The 20,579-nt window shown below is 38.1% G+C and overlaps 1 protein-coding gene across 1 annotated transcript in view; it reads right to left on the bottom strand.

Annotated features, from left to right (window-relative positions):
* Positions 1-3,640: 3,640 nt before the first annotated feature.
* The window catches only part of LOC113112165 (calcium/calmodulin-dependent protein kinase type II subunit gamma-like), a 44,022-nt gene continuing 27,083 nt past the window's right edge, over positions 3,641-20,579 (bottom strand). Inside the window, exons 12-22 of the mRNA XM_026277614.1 lie at positions 20,473-20,535; positions 15,967-16,007; positions 15,415-15,501; positions 12,907-12,951; positions 12,482-12,536; positions 11,054-11,158; positions 9,132-9,275; positions 8,299-8,374; positions 7,893-7,987; positions 7,518-7,764; positions 3,641-6,291 (exon numbers count right to left, since the gene is read on the bottom strand). Coding sequence (XP_026133399.1) covers positions 7,532-7,764; positions 7,893-7,987; positions 8,299-8,374; positions 9,132-9,275; positions 11,054-11,158; positions 12,482-12,536; positions 12,907-12,951; positions 15,415-15,501; positions 15,967-16,007; positions 20,473-20,535 — 944 coding nt within the window. The 3' untranslated portion in view covers positions 3,641-6,291; positions 7,518-7,531. The remainder of the gene's footprint in view (positions 6,292-7,517; positions 7,765-7,892; positions 7,988-8,298; positions 8,375-9,131; positions 9,276-11,053; positions 11,159-12,481; positions 12,537-12,906; positions 12,952-15,414; positions 15,502-15,966; positions 16,008-20,472; positions 20,536-20,579) is intronic.

Here is a 20,579-nt window from a genome sequence, read left to right as displayed (position 1 = left end):
TGATCTCTAGTCATGTCTGGTGTTCAGTTTAAGTACACACATATATTGGGAAATAAAGGCACAGAATGGAGACAGGCATCTAATTTGTCTCTTCTTCAAAGTGTAGTGAACTAGAGGGGTGAGTATCTTATCTGTGCTCCTGCAGTCTATTTTATCAGCTGAGAGGAAGCGTAGAGAGAGAGTTTGATTAATCTCCACACAGAAACAAGAGACCCGCCCTCCATTTGAGAGCTTTGGGGCCCAGCCGCTCGAATGCAGGAAACAAAGCCCTTAAATAAGACTCGCTCAGGTCCACTGGGAGACACCACAGACAGTACGCTGTGTGCAGGACGTGAGAGAAGGAAAAATAAATGGTGTGCACTGACACTATATATATAGGCTATATATATATATATATATATATATATATATATATATATCCGGGATGAAGATTTAAAAAAATTCTCTTCAAACTACGCAGAGCAATAATAATTAATATTTGACATTTATTCGTACACTGAACCGAGAACAGTTTCTGTCGGACGCGTCCGATTCAAGAACCGAGGAGCTGATGATACTGCGCATGTGTGATTCAGCGTGAAGCAGACACAGCGCGTCTGAACCAAACTGATTCTTTTAATGATTCTGAACTGATTCTGTGCTAATGTTATGAACGCGGGTAAACAGACGGCTTAAATGACGGGCAAGCATCGCCAATGACGTCCATTACATCGAGGGCAACTGGTTTATTGGATCGAACTATCCGAAAGAACCGGTTCGCCGAAAAGAACCGAACTACCCATCACTACCACAGTGAACGCTCTCACAACAGACCCGCAAGAGAAGACAATTATGAATAAAGTCGTAGTTTTTTGGGGTTTTTTGGAACAAAATGTATTTTCGATGCTTCAACAAATTCTAACTGACCCTCTGATGCCACATGGACTACTTTGATGATTTTTTCTTACCTTTCTGGACATGGACACATGGTTCACACAGCTTCAATGGAGGGACTGGGAGCTCTCGACTAAATCTAAAATATCTTAAACTGTGTTCCAAAGATAAACGGAGGTCTCACGGGTTTGGAACGACATGAGGGTGAGTTATTAATTTTCCTTTAAAGTTTGAGCATATTGTTTGCAAACTGCAATTGATAAATTAATTATAAATTAATTAAAAACAAAGTAACAGTTAGTTGATAGACTGTGTTGTTTTTGTTGTTTAGCAGTAATATGCAGTTCTTAGCCTTGTCCACTGTATTTTTTGTTGGTTTTCATGAGACCCCCTTGAAATGACCAGGACCCCCCATTGTCCCCCCAATCATAATTGTCTGGAGCCGCTACTGTGCACTGCTATAAAGTGCCTACATATAAATGCAGACTCACGCTATTGATGCAGCAAATGCTGATAGTCTGTACCGATTTTTCCCGGAAAAACACGACCGGATGGAGGCATGATGTGTGGGCGGAGCTAAAGAATCACAAGCGCCAGTAGGCTTTTGCGTTGAGAGCATGTGGAAGCTGTGACATTACCTTGAGGAAAAAACCATCATCCCAAACAAACCATGGCTAACAGTCAGATTCAGCGTATATTTATGATCCAGAATCAGATCCAGAGGCTGAAATTTAACAAGAGCAGCATCAGCAACAACGTCTCTATGTGGTATGTACTGAAACTGTATATATTTGCTTAGCGGTTTTGGAAAATGACTAAGTTCCACTTTGTCGTCTTTTTTTTTTTTTTTTTAAGCTGTACATGTGGAAAGTGCAGTTTGATGACAACATCGCATGTTGTTTACTTGATGTGCTTACGCGTCGATAGTTAATAAAACAGAGATATTTGAAGCAGTTTTACTCACCGCCTGCGGTTCCAACACACAATCATGACCCTTTTTCGTTGGGACTGCATTATCCTTAAGAAATAAACGATGTGCAAATCCGGCATCAAACTGGGCCTTGTTTGTAAAACAAGCATCTTCGAAATGCAGGGAACAAACACTTGCACAACTCTGTTGATGCTCTGTAAAAATAAACTCCATCCACTGGTCCCTTAATGCTGTTTCTCTTTTGGTAATCTGTGCAGGGTTGTCTTGCCCTGGCAACCAAAAACACACTCCTTTTGTGACATTTCACGACGCTCTCGCTCTGAACAGTGAACGTCTGTTGTGCTCTCAGTGCTCTGCTACACGGGAGCCCGCGCTCTTCCGGCAGACGTGCCCTTAGGACCCATATAAGTATAATATATATAATATATATATAAATTCCGCTTCATCTAATGTCACAAAGAGCCATACTCGAAAAAAACTTTCGAAACTTGTGACAAACCGGAAGGAGTATTTTTGGAACAGAAATAATCCTTCAAACGTACAACTTAATTTTTGAAACTTTGTCCATGTTTAGCATGGGAATCCAACTCTTTAACAGTGTAAAAAACTCAGTATGCATGAAATAGCATTTCACCCCCCCTTTAAACTATTACTTTGGGGCCGTTTCCTAGTACATTGGTTTTCAACATGTGGTCCGCGGCCCCCAATTACTATTAAAATAAATAATAATATTGTTAATATATGTAAAAATGTCTAAGTCATAACATAAATTTCATATAATTAAATAACAAAAAAAATTATTAAACTGTTACTATGCTTCCACTATTCGAGCTCGCTGATTGGTTTAAGAACAGACTGGGCATATACCTAACTCCAGGTTCACACACTGTTTGTGATGCCCCTTTTTTCCGAGCCCATGTTAACGGATCGGAGCATTCACACTGCATGCGGTCAAAGGCTAGAAATAATTTTTTTTAAATGATATCATGACTGACAACCATTTATCTAATAACATATGCGGAATTTTCAAATAAAGTTATTTAAAAAAAAAGTTTCATAACATGGATAACATATTTTAGCCTTTAAATTATAATTGATTTATAAATTATCATATGTATTTATCTGCTCCATAAATAATTCTAGATAGCCTACTAGAATCTAAATCTAAAACTTCCAGACTAAGCTTGTTTTTCATCAGCTGGTCAAAATTTACAGCAGGGCATTCAAATTAATAAAATTTTTTAGCCAGACAAAATGGAACACTGCACACACTCTAAATGTAAATGTAGCTGTCTGTAAATCCACTCTCTTACACAAGGTGGCGCTTATGGAACAGCAGAATTACAGCTGTTCACTGTAACCTCCGTGGACAAAGCAGCATTGCGATTAAAAACTTTACATATTGTTAAAACAAAGTATTAAAATAACTATTCTGTTTTCTACAGCATGCTTTACTCTTATTCATACTTTATAAATCTAAACATCTTATTTTCCAATCTCAAAAAATTAGATTTTATGATCTTAGATTTTGTTTGGGCGCAGTACCAACCATATATTTCCAATTAGGTGAAATTAATTTACTATTTGTTTCCACTGCAGTCATATTTTAGGAGTACAAATTACCAGGAGTACAAATATGATTGTTTTTTTTAAATCAGGACAATTTGACCTTAATACATACAACATTTTAAATCAGGATCTCAATTTACGAGATATGAGATGTGAATGAAATTACAAAAGAGGTTGCATTTTCCACTGTAAAAATGTGCACAGATTAATCTTTCACAATAAGATCAGTGATCATTTTACATTTGCACAAAGAAAACCCAGAATCAGTTGCAGAAATGCTCTTTTTATTAAATACTTTCCAGATCAAGTTTCAATAATAACAAAGCTAGGATGAAGACCTACTAACATTCAGACAAACACTTGATAGTTGTCATTTCATGGTTTTATTAAATGTATGATCATGCAAAAATCCAGCATCCATGTTTAAACTCCAAGTATATACGAAGCCCAATAGTATACCATTACAATGCAATAGATTTACTTAGAATGAGGGGAGCATACCAAGCAGAGGCTTTTGTTTTAAATATATATATTTTTTTCTATTTTCTATTTTTTATTTTTATATGGTACATCACTTATAATTCCAAATGGAGTGATTTTCATGTCGAGATGCAAATACTTTGAGATTTTTTTTCTCCCCCTTTTTTATTAAGTAAACACAGACAGTGGAAAAAAAAAATATTTACCAAGAAAAGTATACATGCATATTCGCCAGTTTATTTAAACTGCGCGTTTGATTTCTCCTGTCATTGGACGGGTGGGCCAGAAGACTCATACTCGCCGTCTGGCCCAGGATTCAGACCCAGCTTTCAGGGGTTGGATATTTATTTCGCTAAATCTAAATCTACCAGCTAGTGACTCCTCATTGCCATCTTTTCGTTTTCATGGAGCTGAAGATGTCAATCATGTAAAAGGATGCATTTAAGTAAAAATAAAAATAATAAAAAGTTTAATCTAGTTTGGCCAGGCAAGGCAGCAGTTCCCCATAGCACAAAGGAAAAAGAAAACAGCGATAAAAAAAACCGCGACAAGCACGAGACGCAAAACGGACATGAAAACAGCATCGTCACATATAACCTGACAGCATCACTACCATTGTTGTAAAGGAGATAAACACACGTGCGGAGGTTTAGTCCTGATATGTCCACGGTGAGGATGTGCCGACACTACATGTATTAACAGACCCATACAAAAGACTGATGTGTTTCAAGGAGACTGGGTGTATTTTCCCACACATAATATATTGCCTCAAATGAAACTATACTTAAATCTATCTGAAGACAAAACCATAGCAGTGACCAAAAGCATTCGTGCAACTAGCCTACAGATGAATTCAAGAGATTATTCACTCGTGACAATCAAACCCTCACTTCTAAGTAACATTAAAACTTGAATCTAAATAGTGCCATAAAACCTGCGTAATATAGTTGGTGGTGAATCTAACAAACCACTGTGACTTGTAATCGTACAAACATTAAAACCGTGATTTTTAACAACAGAACTACGGCAACTGGATGTGTTTGGATTTCCCCCAAGCGCTCCATGTGATCGGACTAACTAAACGACATGTATTTACAGCGCAAGTTCACCCCCGTCACCGACATGAACCACGACTACGACAACACTGAGGACAGGGTGAGTTAGACACGTCCAACGTTACTAAAACAACGGAGTACTTTAACAATGCAGCTGCGTGGGTGTAAGAAAGAGAGTTCATCACAACATACCAGACTACTGAAGCTATTTTCACTAAGATGTAGTTTGTAAAAATGACTAGATTTAGTCACTGAGTTTGAAAACTGAGTGAAGTTCATGTCTATCACAGTACGTCCTGCAGTGGTTTGTCTATGTTGCTAACTTGTCCTAACAAAACAGTAAGAGCTAACCTACTGGTCGGTGTTCAGTTGTGTGCTGTTCACTTTATGCTTTCCTTATATTAGGCTAAATCTAAATGAGGGATACAGTTTATACAGTCGAGCATGGTCAGGTACGACAACTTCCTTTAAATCTGGATGGTGAGAGTTTATGTCTCCTTTAAATATCTCTGTATATCTTAACGTGTTTATTCAGATTAACTTAAAAAAATAAAATAGCCTTAAAAATTCCAACTGAACACAAAATACTCGTGTCATGTCAGTACAAGAAAAATAAATGAAAAAGGAAGAGTTCCACATTAACACAAGAGATTACTAAAACCTGGGTCGCACAAACCTTCTCTTAGACCCAGGTTACATAAAAAGCCAACACCAAACAGCAACACTCCTTAAAAAGACTAAAAACTACACTTTGGTTCTTTTTTTGATATGAAGAACTTGTGAACATTTCACTGCCTTGCTCTTGGATTAGTCAACCCCTTCCCATAATTCAATTTTGTGTCCCAAAATTTGCAAAGTATACAAGAATGACTGATGACAAACCTGTAAACTTTAGCATTCTTTGGGCACAAGCCAATTTTGCGATTTTTTTTTTTTTTTTTTTAAGTTGAAGCCCCCCACCCTCACAACTCCCGCCTTGGTTTACCTTACATAAATGCTTTTCAAACTTGATTGTAGTTTTCTGGTTCAGCTAAGTGATTTTTACAATATACAGCATATTTATGAATTCATAGATCAGTATTTACAACACCTTCTGAACATCTTTAACGGGCAAAAGAAGATGGTTCTGTGGGAAAAGGACAAAACAGCACCCCAATGTGGGCGTCAGATACATGCACCGTCCCTTGGGCGGGGCCACAGCCGCGGCCAGCTCCCGTTGGTCAAAGATTGGACAGGATAAGTGGTGTTGACAGTTGAACTGGATGTTGTCAGAGTTCCTCACTGGTGTGTCTGTAACTTTAAGAGCTTTCATCCAGCTGGCCTTCACGTGCCCGTCCAGCCACAAAGAAGAAACATTCCCATAATCTTGAGAATCCTGGTAAGCTGGAAAAAATTGCGCAAAAAAATAACATTTCTGTGAATGGAAATGTGCAACGTCAGTCTTACTGCATACAGTCATCACAAATTGCTTTTCCTCCCTTAGCTGGGCACATTTCCATGATGACTTTTTACGGTTTAATGTTTAGTAACACCACCGAAATTTCTGCAAAATTTTGCTGGCAAAAAAGTGATTTATCTAAATAGTGGAGTGATGTAGGAAGCCCAGCTCACATAAAAGTCACTTTCAAACCAATCAGCTTTCTGTTTGTCAACGCAGCAAATATATGTGATCAAACGGATTACATTACGAAATCTACAAGGGGAAATCATTACGTAATTGTCATGCAACCCATACATGAAATTCTAGAGATTGTTCCTTTAGAAAAAACAAAAAACAAGTACACAAAAAAAGTTTAAAAATAAAGTTGCAATTGATATAACGATATATTAAAGCTGCAGTAGGGAACTTTTGACGCTCTAGCGGTTAATAAACAGAACTGCTTGCGTGTTGCGGAAGAACATCATAGCCGGAACTACTTCGCTCTGTCAATGAAGTTACTCCGCCGCGGTACCCCCGAAGCAATCTAAAATAGTCAGAATATAAACAGTTATTATAGGTGTATCCTAGTGATTCAGGACAAGCTAAAAACAAGGTTTGGAAAATGGATTCATGATGTACTCGCTTATTATGTACATTTTTCTACATTTTGAACACAAACAAAGTTACGGACCGCAGCTCTGATTGGTTATTTTTTACCGGGAGCGATGGAGTTTCTGCAAATGGCAATAGAACACTGGGAGGAGCCAGAGGAGCTTGATTTTTTTTCACAGATTATCTGTCTCATATTCTACTGTCAGGACATAATGACAGGTTTAATAAATATGTAAAAAATATTTTTTTACAAAAGTTCCCTACTGCAGTTTTAAGTCACAAAATTAAGTCGTGATTAAAACGCATAAAATGCCAGTTTAGGATATAACGCAACAGAAGTTTTTTTTTTTAACTCTGAGGTAAATAAAGTCATACATACAATAACCCTCTCAAGGCAGGCGTTGCAGATTTGCAACAGTATAGTAACTAAAAACCATATTCAATGTATCTGGAGTACTAAAAACTTTACTAAAGGTTACTAAAGTTACTAAGTTACTAAAACTTAATTTAAACCTGAGAGGGTTAAGTAAAGATATTAAATGACAGAAAAACGTAGTCGTGCAAATGGAGTTTTTACCCGTCCTGTGCGGTTCACTGTAAGGGGGCGGCTGGAGCCCCTGAGCAGTGGAAGTGGACGTTAAGCCACTTGGCATCACGGCGGTGCCACACACGCGTCTCCTCCGACTGGCAGCTACGTGGGCGGCCCTGGCTGTCGATGAACTGTGTCAGCCGGATATACGCAATGCAGGCAGCATCCTCCCCGATGAGATGAACATGAGGATTGAGGATAGTGGTGTGCACAGGCTTGTTGTTCTTACTCAACACTGAAAAAGTCAAACACATGGACTGCATCTGAATACAGATATACATATGGTCAAAGTGTGTAACTTCTATGAATATTTATAATATCTGTAAGGTAAAACAACTATACGCATAGTTAAACATGACTCACAGTGCTCAAAGTAGAACTTGTGGAAGTCCATGCCCTCGACCAGGTTTCCCAGAGCTTCAGGCTCAAAAGAGGTCAGACAAGGATCACAGATTCTTCTGTGGTACACAAAAATATGAAAACAGTGTTCACATAACAAAAGATAATCATACAGCATAAAAAAATAAAAGTGATATATAAGAGTGAACATATATGAGCGGATATCGCCATCATTTCATGGCTTTATACAATATTCTCTCTATCGTTTCACAGACTATGGGTCATTTTGGGACTTCAGTTTGATCAGGACTGTTTGTTCATTTGAATGCAAACTACACTCAAAGCCTTAAATATTCACAGAATGACCTACAGCTTTCTTCGTGTCTTTATTAAAAACAAGCTGAAGCAAGTGCAGGTGCGCTGTACTTACGTGTATGCTTCAAAGTCTCCATTGTTGACAGCCTCGATCAACTGCTCCGTGATCTTTATTATCTCCTGCTTACGAGCTACTCGAACAAGAGGTGGGAAAGATGAGGGATGATGGAGGGAGAGGAAATGAAATGATAAAAAAAGAAAAGCAAAGTTAATAAGCATGACATGCACTGCTTACAGAGCAGATACCTGTGAGAATGTCATATCAAGGCCTTCTGATACCAAGAGGAAAAGTGCCAAAAAAATGTAACAGACCATAAACCAGAAAAAAATAAAAATAAAAAGTACTGATGATGCCAGTTCTGGTCACATGACCCTTATTAACTGGTGAGTTTTGATGCATTCAAAGCATTCCGTATTTACTTCAATTACTAGCTTACAGGTATTACTTTCTACTCTGAGGCATTTATTATGCATTTCTATGACACTAATAATGCCAAGAGGAATGTGTGTAATTATAAAAAAATAAAAAATCATTATTAATCAACTTTAAAGTTATTTAGCAGGACATTAGTCATTGAACAGAAATTTTAAGGAAAGAACTACTTGACTATATTTTACTGCTAAATCTGCTGCCATTTTCTGCATTGACATTACAGTGGTGAGGTGCTAAAATGTTTATATGAATAGGCCTTTGTAAGCGTGTGTGTAAATATGCATTTGGATTAACGTCCTCCATTACAAATCAACTAAAAATCAACCCGACAATCAAAGTCACAACCTTGACTAACACAATATCAACTGCCCACTGTGACGTTCTGTTAGTATGAAGAATTTGATTTCCTGTTGACATCCTCTGTGTGTGTGTCCTGGTCTACCCCACACACTTACACTGAGCTGCGGACACACTCGCCGTGAGACCGCCGACCCCGTGGGCTGAGGCACAGGGGCCAGAATGAGTGCGCTCTAACTCTGGACATGAGGCATGCTCTGAACTGTTCCATGCCAAGCGTTTAACGTCATGCACGGGGACGGCTGCAACACACAACGCAGCACACGCAATACAGGTGATGATGCATGCAGAAAGACAGAGGAACGCATGAACACAGAGTATGAAGAACAACATCAGAACCCGAAATGAAAACTCAACCTCATGTTCCAAACCTCCACAGAAGACAGAAGGAGAATATTTATGCAGCTCTTTTTCATACTAGGAAATTACATGATGGATGTTAGAGCTCCAAAATGTATCATAGAAGTGGTTTATATGACTTAAAACGCATATATTTAACAGCCTTCTAAAAATGTTTTGCAGCCTTACAGTCACTTTTTTAATGAAAATGAGCAGCGTGAACATTCGGCTAAATTTCTCCTTAAGTGTTCAAATGGGTTTAGAACAACATGATAGAACTGACATTTTTGGATAAACGGTTCAACAATATAGTCCTTTTGTTGTACTTCATAAACAGTGTAACCATGTACACAAAGAGACTAAATGAAAAAGAATGGAAAGGATAAAGAAAAGATTAGCAAGAATCTAAAGTCCTAAAGACAATGAATTTATCAATGTATGAAGTAGGGAACAGGAGGAAATCGTGAAAGACAGATGCTGACAGATGTTAAATGAAAAGAGAGCAGGTGTGGATGAGGTCCTATATGAGCGTTTTCTGGCTTGGACACAGAAGCCAAATTTTTTTCTTATACCATCGCTATGTTATTTTCTCCATTATTCATGGCTATGGTCAGCCAATTAACAAAAGCCTAATTTGTGTCAGTTCCAACTGTAAGCTAAAAATAAGTGTTAAGTTACAATAAGTATGCTTTTCAGCTATTTTATAAACATCCCATTTGCTGACATGAATTTGTATTATGCATATGCTGTATTTGTGTTATATCTATTTTATTTAGGTTTTTAAAATCACTAAAACCATTATTTCAAAAGCATCATAAAAATGGGGGGGGGGGTTATTTAAGTCTCTATTGCAAAGTGTTCTATTTTCAATGTATCGAATTTATTCATGTAGTGGCAATTACTGATCATTACTCCAGTCTTCAGTGTCGCATGATCCTTCATAAATTTTATATCCTTCTAATATTCTTATTTGATGCTCAGCAAAGATTTCTTCATGCTGACATTAGTTGTGCAACTTGATATTTTTGTGGTAATATTGTTTCTGGATTTATGAATATGAAGTTCAAACGTGAAGTTATTACGGTAATAAATTAATTCGAAGAAATTATATTATCTTGCTGACCCCAAACCTTTGAATGGTAGTATATGTAAATGGTTTTGGTCATATTAAAAACCCAGTTAAAGAAATAGAATACAATTCATTACAATTAAAACAAGCATTATAATTCAACAGAATTACAAACAATACATCAGAAACTATATGGAGTACTGTTAACCCGCAAGGTATGTAGCTTTGATTTGGGATATTAAAATGTGTGCATGTGAAAAAAAATATTTCAACTTCTGAAAGGGAAAGGTTCGAGACTTCAGTCACAAGTTGGGAAGGAGGATGTAGGAAAAATCTGCAGCAGAACATCTTAAAGTTCAATCTAGTTACTAAAGGGCCATTTTACAACAAAATAGACCTGGAAATGGTATAGTTGAGCAGCATGCTTAAGGGGATGAATACATCTGTGAGAAGAAAACACAGTACTGGATTCTACACGGAAAGCAAGTGACCCTTTTGATAGTACGCTAAAGGGCAGAAAGGCTGGATTTGTGGGGGGACAAAAAGGTCTCGACTTGAAGGTTTGAGGAGGGAGGTGCCCAGGGCAGGGGGTACGAGAGGATCTTGACTTACTGGCAGGAGAGCCCTGTGGCGAAGCCAGCAGAGCGGGCAGCTCTTCCCCGGCACTGCACTGACTCATCACGGCACTGTCACTGCTCGTTCCCTGCGCACTCTCAGCTGGCACAGCCCCAAAACCACACGCCACCAGAAGGAAAAACACACACATCTCTCATGTCCTTCACCAGCCGAAACACACTAACAAACACCACACCAATGCTGGCACTTCATCATGACTAAATAACTTAACGGGCACGAAGATGCTGGATGGGATGTGTTTAGATGAGCTGTTCTCAATAAAAGAAGCACTGTGTTTATGGGAGCAGGACTACAGGTGATGATCCTGGATTTTCCAGTGGCGTTATGAGAGATGGCGTGACTCTGGTCTGTATCTATGGGTGTGGTGAAGCGGACAACAGCGCGCTCGGAGATTTTTTTCCTCCGGGCTCTGTGCCAATTTCCTGTCCTCATCACCTAACCTCAGACGTGAAGGAGCTAATGATAAGGCTCTTTAAGCTGCTATTGTCCGTCCAGGCCCAGAGTGAATAAGGAGAGGAAATGAATTCGAGCCTGGCCCTTTTCGTGACAGAAAACGGTCTCGGCGAGAGTCCTTCGGGAAGAACACGCCTGTTTACAACATGCTAATAAATTTACAAGACACAACACATCAACAAATATCAAAATAAGTGCGGTGAAAAACACAGGACACACACACAAACACGCACAAAATCTACAAGGAAACCTACTGAGACACCGACGGTTTTAACACAGATGTGTGCATGTATATACAGTATCAAATCATCTGAACTTGGCTTATTTGTGTGAAATGGACAAACTGTGAGTGAGATGCTATTCAGATGGGACTAGTTTTCCCTGAGGACATTGAATATGATTTTATACTTAATTTATTTTGGTTTGAATTGATCATGTCTCTGTTTGTCTTTCTTGATATTTAAAGAAATCTAATCCCATCCCAACAGGAATGTTTGAGAATACACTTATTTCTTTGAGAGTTTGCCCTCATATACTTTGTTGAATACTGTAAACTCTAAATCTCTCTGGTGCACCTTCGCTATCTCTTAGCTAGCAATTTAGCTGGAAACAAAGGGTTGTGCCATCATGCATGTTAAACATGTAAATCACAATCCATCTAACCCCGTCTCAATGCCCTCTACCATAATTCCCCTCCTATCCGTCTGCCAATGTGCATATATGGCCCTTTCTTCAAATCACAAAGCCTCGGGTGTCACTGCAGCCTCAGGGTTTTATATTTCAAACAGATACGGACTGACGTGACATGTATTTTGTTTAATCAAAGGCTTTTTGGTGTGTTTCGGTACTGTGATCGGACAGGAGAGGGATTACTCTTCTGACACGAGCACTGGGAGCTGCAACACCACAGTGCTGGAGGCATGCAGAGAAGAGGAGAGAAGATCTGTGTACCTTTCCTACCTTTCATATCCTCTTCCTCGTTGGTGTTACAGCTCTCTGTGGAGCCCTGGGGACAGAAATAGAGACAGACAAAGAACATACAAGACAAACGAAACATGAGACGTGAAAGAAAAGTAATAGCAGCATTAGGTTATGGTATCAATAATATTTCTAGAGTTAGGACCCTCATGATTCAACATGTTTTGGATTCTAAGAATGATATTTTATACTCTTAAGTTAAACATTCATTTTTCATAATGTGTTACATTAATATAAATGGAGTTATTATAATAATTATAACGCCACCACCCACAATTCAACTTGTTTTTCATTCAAAGAGAATAATGATTGATACATCTTCATTTTTAATATCTTGCAAAAGTGCAGTGTGTGAATCGATTCTCCATCCGGCTTCCAAATGCTCTTGAAAAATGTACCTTGGGTCCATCGACAGGGTTGTGCACAACTGTAGTTTGTGGCTCCTGTAAAACGTAACAAGATTTTACATCATGATTAAAGCAGCAAGACTCGTCCACAACAATCTGGTTAAACACAACATCCTGCAGTAATACACACATACACACACTTTTAAAGCTGCTGTAACTGTCTTGGGTAAGACAAAAATGGAGGATTCTGAGATCAAATAAAGAAATAATGATCTAAATTACTTAAAGAGAAAATGCACACAAGATAGGGGGTTCATGATGAGCTTGAAGAACAAACCGACCACACACATACATTTATAAAAAATAATAAATGGCATGCGTCATGATGATTTAAAGATGCAGTTTCTCAAATTCAACTGAAATTCTGATGAAACCACAGGAATGGAGGACCACCTTGAAGTCAAGCAATCTCTGGATTATATGCACTATATTTTTCCTCAGATTAACTTCCAGTTATTCTCACGAATGTTGTGACCCAACTGAACCCTCAAAAAAGCAGTGTTAATTTCGTTAACGAAGACGAAAAATATTTGTTAACGAAAAAAAAAAGACGAGACGTTGACAAGCTAAAAATAATATCTTATGACGAAATTTATGCCGCGTCTTTGTTAACTAGACAAGAGTGGACTATGATGTTATTTGAGGACTACCGGACATTCAAAATGCATCTTATAGGCTATTGTCCTTCAAAATGTCCGTCCCTGTCATTGGATTGCGATCGGATAAGGGCCAATATCTAGTCAGTAGGTGAGCGTGATTTCACCAAGTGCAACATGTTCCTGGATCAACATTCCAATCAAACAATCAGAACAGGTATAACTTTTCTGGAAAATATCTATTTTAGGCTTGCAATCAGGGTTAGGTGCTTCTACTGTACACTCTTGTTAATCAGCTATCATTTCCCACTGATTTAAATAATAAAGTATTGGTAAGGATAGGTTTAGGGGTAGGAATTGGGTTAAGTCTATATTTTCGGACAATAATGCTGATCCAGGATCATCAAAAGATGTTGATCCAGGAACATGTCTTACTTGGCAAAATCACAGCAACCCTAGTCAGTATGGCAGCCGCAGTGGATGGATAGGCCAATAAAATGTGAACTAGCGATCTGAAAGATAAGGCAACCAGACGTCCCGTTTTCCCGGTAGTCACAATTTGTTGTCAATTAACAAAGTTAGTGAAGACGGGATAGGCGGAATCATGCTGATAGAAGTGTTCTCTCTTGTGCGCGCCAGTTCTCATATAAAGTTCTCAGCGCTCAGATACACAGACAACAGTCCAAAAGTTGCTCCTTTTTCACTTCTGTTAAAGGGATAGTTCACCCAAAAATGAAAATTGTCATAATTTATTCAAGATTCTCCAAATTCAGTCCTTGATTCAAATTTCTCATTAGCTTAATTGATTTGGTCTAAAGAGAGAAGAATTTGAAAACTACATATAAAATAACTACCAAAATAAATTTAAGTAACAACAGTTTGGCTAAAACTATTGACTTAAAGTAGTGACTAAAAGTTTACAAAAATGCAATGACTTTTCATCGACTAAAACTATGAAAGACTCAAATGACTAAAATGTGACTAAGACTATTAAGCATTTTCGTCTCAAGACTAAGACTAAATAAAAAATGCATGCCAAAATTAACACTGCAAAAAAGTGAACATTGCACATATTATTCCAATTGCCGCTTCTGTTGCCTTGTATGTGTCAGTGGTTGTTAGCTGTCCATCAGCACTGCGGGGGCATTTTGAGGCCCCAGGAGGGGTCGAGGGTTAACTTCTGCTCTTAATGGATCATTTTGGAGGTCCCAGGATGCTCTTTGCTCAGCTATTTGGGCAGTCAAGCAAACAAGGCCCATGTGAAGTGTCAATGCACTTTCCTTTTTTATAAACCTCCAGGGGACACTGCTAGTTTCTAACACAGCCAAACAGCTGACAGCTTTCTGTGTGGGATACTGCATCTTTACTATGACTGGTTTATGCACTACGACACAAATTACCATGTTATTTTCCGAAATCCATATATTCATTCTATTCTGTGTGTTGACTTGGCTCAAATTCTTGTCTTCCTGGTTATTTTTAAGCACGATGTATGTACAGTTAACTGTTTAGTCTCATAGACAGTCTCATTCGATGACTATATTTAGTTTTTACTTGAAATAGAGGTTTGAATACACCTACAAAGGCAAACTAAAGAAAAAAAGAGTGAGGAAGGACATAAACCAGTAGCTTACGAGCAAGAACAAATCACTTCTAATAACATTTATAAAATACCACAAAGTGTATCAGTCATGCTTCAAGAGGAGAAGAGCCCTCAAAAAAAAAAAAAAAAAAAACGTAGTGCACAGCAAACTATAGGTCTGAGCTATTTTTAGTACATGCAAAATGGTTTCAAAAACATCTGACATGCGCCAAACACTATTGCAAACACTTGATCATGTACTATGGGATATGTTCAAATGAGCAGATGGGTTACAAAAAGAGTTAAATGTAGAATAGGTACCATCGGTGTAGAAGCGGTCGTGTTGCTTTCTTTCATGGCATTCACTACAGCGCTCACTACACTGTTTTTAGTGTTGTTTGTCTGGGGCTGAAATAGAGAGGACAGATACAACTTCCTTTTCAGAGAGAAGACATTACTAGGGACAAGATCGGAGCCGATCCTCTTATGTCAGTCATGGTAATTAGAAAACAGATGAATAGCATACGCCAGGAAGATGACTCTACAAAGTCATCCATCATTCAGAGAGAAAGCGACGATTACTAATGAACATTTCATAAAATAGTGTCAAAATTATTATAATAGTCTGATAACTAGATCCACTCAGGGAACACATGGGTTGTACTACTACACATTTTTTTTAATAACTTCAGAGTGCAAGACACAAAGTACTGCCTTAATGCAGCAATATGGTTTTATTAAAAAAGTGTTTAGTTTAAAACCCATTAATGAAAAGCTCTGGTAGAGATGGGAACCTCAAAAGGCTGCTGGAAAGATTAAAACGTCTCAATCTCCAGGAGAAATGAGGTATATAAGGAACATCTGTGGTCTTACCTTGACTCCATCTGCCTTTTTGTTGAGTAAACTTTTGCATGCTGTAGGGAACAGAGAAAGACTAAATTACTACATACAGCGTGAGTGGCAAAACTGACAGAATTCTCACACCTGCACATATTTCAAATAAATCCCAATAAAAAAAATTAACTAAATGCTGGCTTGCATTCCATCATTCATTAGCATACGGGGTTTGGGAGGTAATGCTGACTAGCATCATTTTTCACCACAGGAGATATTTCTCACAGATCAATATATATCAGTTTAATCCAAAGACATATAAAGCTTTGTGAGATGAAGGTAATAGTATTGTATAAATAAATAACTTACTGCAAATAAAAAAATAAGGAAATATACTTTAAAGGGGTCATATCTTAAATCAAATTTTCCTTGATCTTTAAGAGAGATATATAATAGCGTACAGTGTAAAAACATTGCAATTTCAAACTCAAGAAACAAACAAGTAGAAACAAGAAGCTTCAGATGTCAAAAGTCACAAAAAGTGACATTTTAAACAAGATTCCTATTTTAAGTACTTGCTGTTCTTTCTATTCAAAGAAAAAAAAAAGATCTCTACAAAAATACTGAGGAGCACAACTGCTTTTATTAAAGCAACAGCAGCACAAATCAATTCCTGCTTAATTGTAATGCTCAGAAAGTGTGGAAAATTATGAAATTATAGATATCGCCTAAATTATGACAAAAAAGGGGGAAAAAGGTTTACTAGAATTTTACTAACATAAGATAACCCCAGTGCGGAAGAAGATAATGCATAATATAACCCCTTTAAAATTAACCAATTGCAAAACTTGGAATAAATTGCCCATTTTATTCCATTTTTCACCAATCGGAGAGCAGATAAAGAGAACACATTAATTCTCAATATGCAGCTACAGGTGTAATGAGGGAAAATCATCCCTAATGTATGCAATTGATTTTTCATTTAACTGCAACTGTTATTTCCCAGAGGGCATATTGGAGAGGTCTTGAGTCAGTGTATGGGAAATGGCCCCCGATACACTTCAGAATCCCTCAGAGAACAATGAAATGACTTGTGTAAAGCCTGTAAAACCGAAAAAAAACCTAAAAACTCAGCTTTCACATTCGATATTCCCATTTAGCGCCTTACCTTCCATAAACAAATGGGAAAAAAGATGGCAAGGTTAAGAAGAAAACAAAAACCATTAAGTAGCAGAGAGGACAAGCTGGACGATAGCAGGCATTGTTTGCATTGCAGGCCTGCTTTCATGCTTCACTAATGATGAGGTGAGAGGTGCTGGTGGTGGATGCAATTCACCTTACAGTCAGCCATGCAGTGCCAACGGGATTAAACCACGAGTCCCATAATGCAATGCACTGATGAAGCTAGACCTCGACTCATTACCATTTCACTGTCTCTCACATATCTAACAATGTCTCATAGGATTCACAGACTGGGACTGGGAAAGCTTAGTCAGCAGTCTTCCGTTATACAGCGTAATAATCAGATGGATTTGGGACCCCAGGACACTGCAGTCAAACTGATGCTGAGAGGAAATAAATTATAGAGGGAGGAAGAATTCATTTTCAAACAAAGTGCAAAACAGTTACAGTAGCCTTCAGCGATTTAAAGATTACACAATAATATTCAAAAAGATCATGTGGCATCCTATTGCAGTTTAAATAACAGGGGTGAACAGATAAATCAAATTCAATGCTATGATTATGTAAATTAATAACTGCATAATGCATTAAATGGACAATTCTTGAGCTATTTTCCATTATAAATATCCACTTAATCCAAATCAGAAATCTAAACACTTTATCATGTTTTTTTCGTCAAATAATTCAATCTTGATTTTCAAATCTCAAATGTTATGATGTGCTGAATGAATATGTAAAGAATAATAATGGACTCAAAGCCAGATCAAATATTCACACCCCTATTAAATAATGCTCCAGGCTTCAGAAGGTGAAAAGGTCTTTGAGACCACATATTGAACTAGTAAAATCCATTACGACAGCCATTAAAAGATTCAATACACCTTTAAATCAGACGTGTGCAAGCAACAAATGATATATTAGAGATTTACAAACATAATAACATGCCTTATCTCCATAACCGATTGGACAGTAAATCTTATCTTGGTAATTCAATGAAAAGCTCTTAAAGAATGAAGAAAGATTGATGAAATGTCATTACTGGTTATTGGTTAACATCATACATCTACTGGAGGACTGGTTTTAACAATAGCAGAATATAAAGAGTTATAAACACTTACAGTACTAGTTGAAGCCAAGAACCGATGGAGAGCATTGATTGGACGGCTCAAAAGAACATTAAAGGAATATTCCAGGTTAAATACAACTTTCAACTCTATGACTTGTCCTTCAATTAGTAAAAAAAGAATACAAATGTCTACAGTAATGCGCTTCCAATGGGATTTTCTGTAATAAATGAGGCCACCAGTTTAGAATCCAGAAATGTTTGAATTTTTAGCAAAATCTTAATGTCAGAACCTCAAAACTTTCAATTTTGTTCAAACAGTAAAGTCAAGAGTGCATTTTCCCAGCAGCATCAAGGATTCATACTTTAATAGGAATGCAAACGGAAAGTTATTTTAGTGCTCCTCAATCATGTATTTATACATACTGCAGAAATAGAAAAAGAAGACTGTACGCTAACTAATAACCACAACAACTGAAACTGTACATTTTCACAGGTTCAGTAATACAGTGGAGGGCTCTTGTTAGGTTTCCATAATCCTGGAGGGACTGAACAGATGCTGCAATTTTTCTTAATTGTTCTCCTTTGACCATTACATATGAAGTATTCTCCCAACACTGACAGCTGCTCAGACGCAGCTTGTTGAAAATGGCAGCTGGCTGACATTTACTAAAACTGACAGACACATGTCTAACACTTTGGAATGAGTCAGACAATTCGATTTGATCAGACAACATAACTTTAACCAGAGATCTCCTCTCCACTTTCTCCTGACTCAGAGACACTGTCAACAGTGTTGTCCATCTGCCCTCCAGAGGGCCTCCTTCCCCGCAGACCACCTGGCACTCACCGGACCCTTGCGCCGGCTACATGGGGTCTACGACTGGCAGCAAGCCAACCCCGCTCCTGCCCGTCCATGTGGTTAAGCCCCTGCGCTCTTGGCGAGGGTAGAAGGAAGATTGAAAGGAGAGTGGTAGGGCAATGGTGGCTTGGCTAGGCTGCAAGGGTCTGCTTTAGTTGACGACACAGCACACCGATCAAAAAACCTCTATCCCCTCCGAACCCCTTTATTCTGTCTGAGGCGGAGAGCACAGACATGTGACCGGGGTCCTATATCTGCAGCTAAAGCAGACTTCACTTAAATGCCATTTAACCCAATAGCACAAAACACCAGTAAGCTGATCAGCAGGGAAGGAGGGAGCCAAAGAGGGCTGAAGCAATTCAACCGAGAGGGACAGAGCGAGAGAGAGTAAGAGAGAAAAAAAGAGAAAGTCTAATCAAAGAAGGAGCAGCAAAATGTGATTTTTTTACTCCATGCAGACGATAATGCATGCCGGCCGATGGTGGGTCTAATGGTGGCAATCGTTAACATGAATGCAGTGCTGCGATTTGATTGGACTGTTTCGCCAAGAGCTGCTGTGAGTAAATTGAACTGGGGACACTGTTTGAATAGCATATCATAATGACGGATTAATAAATAGACCATTTGAAAGCTGAACAAAAGCTAGAATACTTCAAATGTCACTTTAAGAGTCACTCTCAAAAAAACATGGTCATGAACACTGATCAGTCAAGATTATTATTATTTTTTTTAAATAATTGGGAAATCCCACTCATATAATTCTAAATAACTGAAGACTTTATGAAATAATGTAAAATAGTATCACTTTTGAGTATTTTTCTTAAAGCTGAAAAAAGCAGATGCCTAGTACACCACTTCTATAAAATTTAAAAATTACAGTAATTTTTTATTAAAGATTTCCTAAGTATAATTTACATTGGATTACATATATTATTTTAATAATACGTGAGCTGAGAGAAATTATTTAAACAACGTAATATAATATAATATGAAAATACAACATTTTTGAGAATGACCAATATCTGTCCTGTACCATTAACATTTCTTTCATTGATTCGACCCATGTTAGAGGACTGAACCAGAGTTAAAAGCTAGCTAGATGATTGTTAAAGTTACATGGTCATGTAAAAGCAAAGCAGTATAAAAACATGGCTGAAAAAAATAACATGTACTCTAGTCTAAAACATCGCTCAAATGCATGACGTGCATGTGAGAGATGGAAATTCAGCAGGCCGTTATCCGTTTAAAAGTGAGAACTTCTCCAAGACTATATAGCATACGTCCAAATAATTTATGCAAGTGATGGCAAGAAAGGCAGGTTTCTCATTGGCTGCATGCTGATTGGGTAGAGCGGAGGGAGGGCGGGGATTTGGAGGCATAGTGGAGGGGGCTCGCTGGTCCCCCGGGTGGCGAGGTGAGGAGATGCACTCTCACATACCTTCCTGTGCAAGGGCGGCAGTGCTTGTGGTGGGAGCAGCAGGGCTGGTATGCTGCCGGCCCACTATTGGACAGAGAGGCGTTGAGTTGGGAGAAGCTATGGAACTG

The sequence above is a fragment of the Carassius auratus genome, chromosome 12, assembly GCF_003368295.1.
Source record: "Carassius auratus strain Wakin chromosome 12, ASM336829v1, whole genome shotgun sequence".
NCBI classification, from domain to species: Eukaryota; Metazoa; Chordata; class Actinopteri; order Cypriniformes; family Cyprinidae; genus Carassius; species Carassius auratus.
The sequence above is the reverse complement of the archived record's forward strand: the minus strand, read 5'-3'. Positions and strand labels throughout refer to the sequence as shown.